Source organism: Cupressus sempervirens, chromosome 10, assembly GCF_028749045.1.
Source record: "Cupressus sempervirens isolate cs-2001-9-10 chromosome 10, ASM2874904v1, whole genome shotgun sequence".
Lineage (NCBI taxonomy): Eukaryota > Viridiplantae > Streptophyta > Pinopsida > Cupressales > Cupressaceae > Cupressus > Cupressus sempervirens.
Window position 1 is genome coordinate 169,992,994 of NC_143127.1, and position 9,919 is coordinate 170,002,912.

The following is a 9,919-nucleotide window of genomic DNA, read 5'->3' on the forward strand; positions in this document are numbered from 1 at the left end:
TTGGTGGAGATTTAGACAAACAATGATCTACTTCTACTTATGTGTTTTTTTTCTTTTTGGGGGGTGGGAGCTATTAGTTGGGGTTATAAATTATAGCATACAGTTGAACAATTATCTACATAGGCTAGATATATGGATCTCTCCGAGGGGGCCAAAGAGATGGTATGGTTCAAAAATTGGGACTAAAGAAATTAAATTATACTATGTTTTGTGATAGTAACGGTGCAATGGTTATGACCAAACATCATACATCTTAGTGTTGTTATGAGCCTATCAAATTGCATTATCACTATATTCGACATGTGGTTAAAGAAGACAAGTATCAAGTTGTCAAAATTGACACCAAGGTGAATCCAGTTGATTCTCTCATGAAGGTTGTTACATGAGAGAAGTTCAAGTTTTGTCGATCTTCTCTTGACATTTCCAACATGTGATAACAATGATTGGAGTAGGGAAATGACTTTGTCTCAATAATAGTAGGTCTTCAAGTGGGAGATTGTTAGGGTTGTGAAGCCCATCAACCATATTGTTTTCCCTCCAATTGTATTTGCCCATTAAATTTACATAATGAACATTCAACAATCCAATTGGAGTTGTACCTATATGCAATCATTGTGTATTCAAATGTATCTTATATTCGATGATCAATAAAGCATTCCCCTACTCAAGTGTGGACGTAGGCAAGTTTGTCAAACCATGATAAATATTTGTGCACTTTCTGTTTGTATCTATTCTTCATATCTTCATTTTCTTTTCTTTTTCATTTATAGTTACTCATTACATTATTGCATTTATTTTGTGAAATTTTTTTCTTCATTACATTATTAAATTGTTGTTGTGAAATTATTCTTTTTTCAAGATTGTCCTGAATCACTAGTGAGAACAATTGGAATGCTTAATTGTTCTCATAATAATATCTTATTATGTTAAAAAAATATTGTTTCTAGTAATGTTTGTTGATATTGTGCTTTAATATTGTTGTAAATATATATACAATCATATTAAGGGCACACTTGAACCTATGTCAATCTTCTTTTATCTCTTATTAGTATGTAATTTATCTTCTCTTAGTAAAAGTTTAAAAAACTAATATTTTACACATTTGTTCTTGCACTTTATATATTATAAATTAGTTATTTTATAAAGTTACATATTTTGATTATTTTAACTACTACTACAATCATCATAACTAATGCACATATAAATATAATAAAAATAAATATACATCATTTTACCTTATTTATTAATTTTAAAACTATACATGTTTATAAATTCTTTATAATTAATAATAAAGAAAATGAAATGAGCATCCAACTTGTTAGATAGATACTACCATTGGTGTAGTTCTATAAGAGGGCTTCTAGATATATTCTTATGGAGTGGAAGGTCCCACAAAGTGAAAAACTAATGTTACATGATTAATTGAAATATTTTACTAAGAAATAACAACACCCACTTTCTAGGGTGCAAATTTGAGTGGGTGGAATAGGTGTGGGAGCTAGAAATTATCCCACTAGCTTAAGTTTTTTGTCTACTAGGGGAGAGGACCCAGTAGTTGTGCATGTTCCAATAGTTGTGACTGTAGTTGTTAACTTAATACCCATACTTGTTGATTTAATATCCAACATTTTTGACAAGATTGTACCAATGGATGTGACTTTAAAGTTGTTTTTGTTAATGACAATTACCCATAAATGAATGAAAAGTTTCCCTTTTCCCAAAAAAAATCAATAGTGTGATGCCACATCAACTGCACAAGTATGGGGTCTCCAATGCACTATGATTGGTCTCACTTTTTTATTGGGTTGTTTTGGACACTTTGACAAAAAACATGCTGATGCGGCATCATATTTGATGATGTGGCTTTGAAACCTTAGTTATAAGCAGGGGACTTGCCAAGTAAGCTACTATCAAAAAATGAGAGTGATTTGAAATTTCCACATAGGATTTTGAGAAGAGCAAAGTTAGGGTGCACAACTACTGGGTCCTCTCCCCTGCATGTCAATCATATATATTTTTTAAATTCTTATCATTTTAAAAAATTATTTAGTCATGGACATTGACAATACCAAATAAAATGATTCATGAGACCATGAGCTTTTTATAAATTGAAAATTTTAAACATAAACTCCACTAAAAAAGTTATGGGGCCTCTCAATTTAAAATAATCCTAAAAAGTCTCAATAACACTAGCTGATTTTTTTTATGGAAGTCCCTCTCTATTGAAACCATACCCTTATTGCTTGAAATTGAACTGAAATTGGTAGGAACAAACAGCTTAGATGCCTCAAATTGAAATTGGAATATGAGTTTCAAATTCCCATTTTGAATTTGTCAATTTCACTTTAAAAGGTAGAATTGAAATTGAAATTCCATCAAATTTTTATTTTTATTTTTAGATTCAACAAAACCTAGTTCCATTAACAAATCTATTATTTGACATATTCCAAATATAAAACAAATGTAACATTTGCTAAACTAGCGACCCTAGATTGAACTGATACTAATTGTCTACCTTGTAGCGACTTAAAACAGGGGATTATATTCAAACAGACCGCTGTTATCTACAATGCTTGTGAGCTCAAATAATCAATGGCCACCACACCCCCATACCCACCTGCATTTTATCTGCAAAGGGGCCAACGTTCTGCAATCATATGCCAATCAATAGTAACAAATCCACCTTTACTCAATACTTCTCATCTAAATGTGACAATATCAATACCAAGAAGAGATTTGACATTTAAATTGTTGGGCTTATCAAGCTTGGCCTTTCCACTGCTGCATTCTTCTTCTCCCGCATTTGGAATTCTGGAGGATGATGAGAAAGTTAAGGCTGACATCAACAAGAGACTTCAAAAACAAGAAGAAACTAATAAATTGAAGAGTGAGGCAGGTTGGTTGTTCGTTGATCTCGTATTTGTTAAGTCTTATCCAGCCAGTCTTTTTATTTATACAAAATAATTCAATAGCTGAATTTGATTAAACAAATGAAATGTGGGTTCCTGCTGGCAATAATGCACTGTAAGTACATAAAATAGATTTTAGGTGTAACTTCGGTGAGTCAATGGGCCATGGAGATAGATTTGCATTGCAAACCCAGATCGCCCTGGACTGCACCACATTCTTAATGGCTTATGCTGGAATGAAATTCTTAAAAATGGGTAATATTGGAATTGCCCATTCTTGAGATATATGATTATGAGAAGGGCTATTTTTAAATACATTAGGGCAAAAATTAAGCTTAAAAAAATAATTCAATTTTAATTTTGATTATTTGATATTTTTAGTTTAGAAATCAAGTTTTAGTATTTATTTGAATCGTTCAATAAATAGACTAATATAACCAGTAAACCTGATATTACCTAGAATCACCCCTCAAAACATTCTAACAAGTACTGCTAGAATTTGGCAAACCTTGATTCTCTTGAAGTTGAGAGCATTGTGAATTATTTTCCCCTGTAATATGAGGAGACAGCAGCAGATTCTGATATGGATGTTGAAATTTTGGTGAATATTGCAAATCATAATGAGGAAGAAATCACCATATTATTTTCACAAATACTCTTGAAATGATCTGCAGACGCAATACAAGAGAAATGATGTATATTTATTTATTTATTTTTGCTTACATGGAGGTATCCCCGCGACCTAAGCCCAGTGATGACCAGTGGCCAATTTGAGCTTAAGGCAAGACTAGTCCTCGATGGGTGAAGAGCAACCGCGCACAAGCCACTCTCACCGGAAAGACTGGAAATGATGTATATTATGATCAATACCAATTATTTCTGATGCTTTATTTATTTGGTAATAAATAAATGTCAAAGAATTTTTTTTAAAAACTTCCATAGTGGCCAATAATGAGAATTTAGACAATATAAATTAACTTTAACTAATTAACACTTTTAGTCTAAAAATCACACCTTAGTATAAATGATAAAGATAACATTAGTATATGAATTAAATTAATATGTTAGAGATAATTGACCAAAAATAAGAAAGAAAAAATAGTACTGGAGGAAACTCAGTTAAGTGTGCACAAGTTGGAGTGGTACTGGGATGGGTGACCTCCCTAGAAGTTTCACCTCGGATAATCACTACTCATGAAACATGGGTCAATGAGTTTGATGCAAAAACTACACAGTTAAATCCCGATAGCAATATCACAATTTGACTTCTTGTGAAAATTATCTCCTACTTATCGAAAAAAAATAGCAAAATTAAATGTCTGATGTGAAAAAAAATTGATGCAAATATTTAAATGGAAGACCGTTGAGATGTTTTCAGTATTAGTCACTTTCAACCTTCCATATAATATTGCAATTGTAACACTTCAGAATAGATATTCTTCCGCATAATTAAGTGATTCAAAGTTATGCATCTATACCCAAAATCTTTTCAATAAACCCTCACAACTCCACTTACGCACCACCGCCCCACACTCTCTCTTTTCAATACACCAACGTTTACCTGTAATCGAAGTCTGTAAAGATCTGAAAAACAGAGATCATTGGCTCCTAAATGTTGGTCTTAACCAATTTCTGAGGTTATCATTGGTCGACAATGCTTGCACAGGTTCAAAAGTGTTGGATGTCTATTTCAACATTTATGAAAACACTAATAGTTGTAACCATGTCCACTTTTGTACCCACGGATAAGGAGAAAAAGGAACAAAAATTGTAACCCATCCATTGAATGTGGAAGACAGACTCAGAAAAGATTCAGCTTCATCCATATTCAACTCTTGTGTCACATTCTCAGAGCACTACACCGACCTCCATGATGATGATCCCATTAAAAGTTTGGCACACACAACAAGGTACAACTGTGATCATGAATTACTTTCCCTCAACAGAGATCCCATCAACAAATGTACAAACAGCACAAAAAACAAAGTAGAACTGCGGTCAGAGGGCTATGAATTACTTTTCCTCAATAGAGATGCCTTTAACAAATGTACAAACAGCAAAAACCAAAGTGAATCAGAACCCTGACATCTCCCATGTTCTTTATATATTCACCATTACCAAAAGAATCAGCATTGGATTAGAGACTCAAAGCTATTCCTCAATACTCTCAGTTTTCTCCAATCAGATGGAGAACATGTTCTATGCATTTGTTGTTCTTGTTTTCTTAGCAATTGAAATGGGTTTTAAATCAGCAACAGCGGGTAATACAAATTTCTTGTAGTTACATTACTCTAAGCTTCATAATTGCTGATTGAGGAGAAAGAGTTGTAAATCTGTACAGATCTTATTCATGTTTTTTTTTTTCAATTGAACAGGGGTGGAGTTTGATTATAGTGGTGCAAGGGGACCTTCTCATTGGGGGGATCTGAATGAAGAGTGGAAGACTTGTGGTCATGGTAGACATCAATCTCCCATTGATATAGTGGAGAGAAATGTAGAGATATATCCCAATCTGGGAAAGCTACACAAGAGCTACAAGGCAGCAAATGCATCCCTCAAGAACAGGGGCCATGACATCATGGTCATACTATTGAATGTTATGTGTTGCTTTATGTATCTGAAATTGTTATAGATTATTGATCTGTATTTAGTACTTTAGTGCAGGTGAGATGGGCAGAAGGGGCAGGCACCATTCATGTTGATGGAACTAACTTTACTCTTTTGCAATGCCACTGGCATTCTCCGGCTGAGCACACCATCCATGGAAGAAGGTGATCATATAACAGAGATATTTTTGAGTTTCTTGTAGATTAGAATTGTGTCAATACAAAGTATGTTTCAGCCGTTTGGAAATTCTTCGAATGTTTTTAGAAAGTAAGGTGGCTTTTAAATGTTCAAGATGGAGTGAGATTATCTACTACTAGCTCAGTAGAGGTAGTTTCTATAGGGTGTTCAGTAATGATATAAATATGAAAATTTAATTGTAACTCCAATACATTTTTATATAATTTTTATTTCAATCTCTATACCCATTTGAGAAAGTGGTTTTCTCTGAGCCAGTTCTTAAATTTAAGAAAACTCCTTTAATTGTTTTGGGCCTCTATTGAAGCTGTGTGTTGCAGGTATCCATTGGAAATACATATGGTGCACCAGACAGAAGATAACAGAACAGTCGTTATTGGAATTTTATACAAATATGGAAGGCATGATAACTTCCTTGCTGAGGTACTTCAATATTTTGGTCTTTATTCAGATTATCATGTGTTTGTTACGGAAGGTTACAGCAAGGAATATATTGTAATCAAAACCCACGTTTTATATATGCAGCTGACGAATCAAATCTCAGCTCTTAGTCACGACATAGAACCAGGGGCAGAGAAGGCTCTCGGAATAATAGATCCCAAGCATATAAAGCTGGGGAGTAGGAAATACTACAGATACACAGGTTCTCTCACAACTCCTCCATGTACTGAAGGAGTCACGTGGATCATTGTAGATAAGGTAAGTTTAGAGTAATTTCCTAATAACATTTTAGAAGGGACATGTTTAGGGTCTGTTTAGTTGCAGGCATAGGAATGGAGAATAAGAATGCAATATTGGAAATAGGAATGGTTATCCAATAAAAACTATATTTTGGAAACAAAATAGGAATATGTATTTCTATTCCCTATTCCAATTGACAAACGAATTGGACAAATCAAATGGAAAATAGAAAATGTATCCCAAATTTTCTATTGCTATTCCAGCAACCAAACGAATTTAATGCTTTTGATACGTCGATATTGTAATGAGTGAGGAATTAAAATTTTCTTACTAGTTTTTTTCTCTTCAATTATATATAAAAATATATATTGTCCACTTTATTTTTTAAAAATTATTATAAATGAACAAATGTGTGGTTGACTTGTTATGAGCTAACAAAGTTGAAAGTAATGCAGGTGAGGACCGTATCAAGAGATCAAGTGAGAAATTTAATAATGGCGGTGCATGATGTAGGTCCTTCTTCACCTCTTGTTTACTGAGTAAAGACACGTTTTGTCTTTAGAAAAGTCAAAAAATTAATGATAATGGTGATGTAATTTGACAGGGTTTAGGAAAGAACTCAAGACCAACTCAAGTGGAAAATGGACGAGTTGTGGAACTGTATACTCCACGACATGACATTTCAAAACGTATATGAGCTTCCCCTTACATTTGTGGGGGCTTGTGTTTTTTTCTTATGTGTGATGTTTAAGTAGTCTATTTTCATAAATTCAAGATTAAGATTATAATCATATAGTCTTAGTGTATATTGTTTGTCAAATTTCAAAGTCATATATAAATGGTTTTTTTCCAAAATAATAGTAAATTTTTAAAGATGTCAAACTTTTTATTAAGTTTAAGAAATATAATAGGTAGTTAAGTTTATTTAGAGGTGTGATAGATTATGTAATAGAATTAAGAAATTTGGAAATAAATTGAAATGGAAAGAAATAATTGATTTTGGAAGTTTGTAGATTATAGAATGGCGAGTTTTAAGATTTGTCAAAGTGGAGTTAACTTTTTGGGGAATAATTAATTTTTATAATTTGACTAGAATACATCAATTAGTAAGGGAAACTTATGGAGTTTTCTAACCTTCTATGAAGAAGATCATAAATTGTGTCTTCGTGGATAAACTACACACTATTGTGAACAAGAGTTGAAATGTGATAAAAGCCCTAACAAGTTAACCTAATCCTACAAGTACTCAAATATTCACAAAGGTAATTATTCCTTTGGACATACAACTTGGAGTTATGCAAGTAAATGATAAGAATTTTGAACACTTGACAAGGCTAAGGTGTCTTAGAACCTTTATGAAATGTTAAACCATCATGGATGGACATAACTTATGAGCTTGCAAATCAAAATGGATAGTTAAATCTCCATTTACATTTTCCTTTTGGGAACAATTTCAAGCTTCAACTCCCTTGAAATCTGAAACTTGAAATATGACCTTGTCAAAACTATATTGAAGGATAGATTCAATTAACAATAACATTATGAGTCACGATAAAGCAATACTAAAGGTGTCTATGAGATAAATTCTATAAATTCCTTAGTAGAGGAAGAAGTTTCATTACAAGAGATCTACTCCACTTCAATCATATTCATAAAAGAGGGTTGACTTGATAAATTAAATAATAAAATAGGGGAAACCCTTCTTTCTTCTCCTCCAGTAGAAACACTAAAAATTAGGGGAAAGAATATTATCCTTTTTGTCTTAGTACTCAATTCCTCCAAAGTTAGGCATAGTTGATCTATTTAAAATGAAAGCACTCTTATATGGATAAACCAATGAGGCCATGAAAAGGGAGTTGATGTAATTGGAAAGTTTTAGTCTAGTCCTATTGTTTGGAGCAATCCAAATAGTGCCACACATCAAGAAGTACTAACAAGATGATTCATCTAACACATATTTCACTTTCGCCTCATGAACTTTTCACCTCCACAAAAATCATCCTTAGATTGCATTAATTTATGAGATCTCAATTCCATATACTTCGATAGGCATGTATCCACTTGGGTAGATGTTATTTCCTTTGCACAATAGTAGGAATCAATTTAGGGATACACTAATAAAGGTAGTTATATTATCCTAGTATGCTAGAGACTTTGTACCGCAAAACTATACTATCTCATTTATCTCATATTGGTTGTACATTTGATCCTAAAAAAACTTAATATTGAGCGCATATTGGTTGTACATTTACTCTTAAGAAATCCATCTAATATTAATCTTTTATACCTATTTTTTCATTTTAATTTTAGTGGAATAGTTATGTGTGACATCGTCAATCTTTCATTCTCATGCAATTTTTTGGCTATGACTTTTTTATGTCATCAATATATCAAGGAACACATTAACAATAACATTGCGAGTCATGATAAAGCAATATTAATCAAGTGTATGAATAAATGCTATAAATACCTTGATAGAGGAAGAATTTTCATAATGGGAGATCTACTCCACTTCAATTATATCCATAATAGAGGGATGTCTTCATGAATTAAATAATAAAATAGGGTGACTAGTTGTGATATTTTTGACCACTATGAGATCTAAAGATATAAAAATAGAGACTTCTCTAGTGACTTAATTAAGAGTGGAATTCAAAAGGTCTATACATGATAGAAATAAGTACATTCTTAATGTTTCAAGTAGTATAACAAGAGGATTGACATGTTTGTTATTAAGAGGACAATATAAATATCTAGTGATGTATCTAGGTTGAGTCACTTATTGGACAAGGTATTCTTCCTAAATTATCTTGATCCTTTATCCCTCCTCTAGTAGAAACTCCAAAAATTAGGGGATAAAATGTCATCCTTTTTGTCTTGGTACTCAATTGTTAGCATAAATGTTGATGATATTCCTATGGGGGAGATCCTAGTAGTGTTGGAGGCATGATTCATTGGTTGTGTGTTGCATTAATGACAGAGTTTGTCATTGATGTTAACATATCAATTATTCTATGAAGATTGACAGAACAACATATATAGATTGGTTCTATGTGATTCAAGAATTGAAGATCAACTTATGGACATTTGGTATTATATTATAGATTATATATAGATGCTACAGTTAAGAGCATATACAGAAATATGAAGACTAGATAGAGTGATGAAAGATTTGGTGGAGGCAACTTTCAAATAGAGCTTTTGGAAAGTGGGTACTAATGTTTGGATTTTATCTCCTAATAGAGATGGAACTTGGTTGAGTGAGTTGAGATAGAGATTAAAGACATGTTGAAGATTCTTTAGTTAATCATGCATAATCAAATGATCAACAAGTGGAAAGTTATTAAGTCTGTGAGCCAAAAGATTACTTGTAATTATGTAACATGTAATTTAATATCTTAAGTTGGCCCTATATTATTATTATTTTAAATCGGGAAAGATTCAAGGCTAATTCAATAATTTTATAGTACTTTGTATAAAGCAAAGCTCATTTCCTTGTGGTAGAGTGTGTAGACTAGTGAGATCAT

General features: G+C 32.4%; 1 protein-coding gene across 1 annotated transcript; it reads left to right on the forward strand.

Annotated features, from left to right (window-relative positions):
- The first annotated feature begins 4,976 nt into the window (after nt 1-4,976).
- On the forward strand, nt 4,977-7,198 carry LOC149533158 (alpha carbonic anhydrase 7-like). The gene is made up of 7 exons (XM_089803602.1): nt 4,977-5,170; nt 5,285-5,490; nt 5,574-5,680; nt 6,032-6,134; nt 6,237-6,410; nt 6,848-6,901; nt 6,997-7,198. The coding sequence occupies exons 1-7, from the start codon at nt 5,095-5,097 to the stop codon at nt 7,087-7,089; spliced, it is 813 nt and encodes a 270-aa protein (XP_089659728.1). The 5' UTR covers nt 4,977-5,094; the 3' UTR covers nt 7,090-7,198.
- Nucleotides 7,199-9,919: the final 2,721 nt, after the last annotated feature.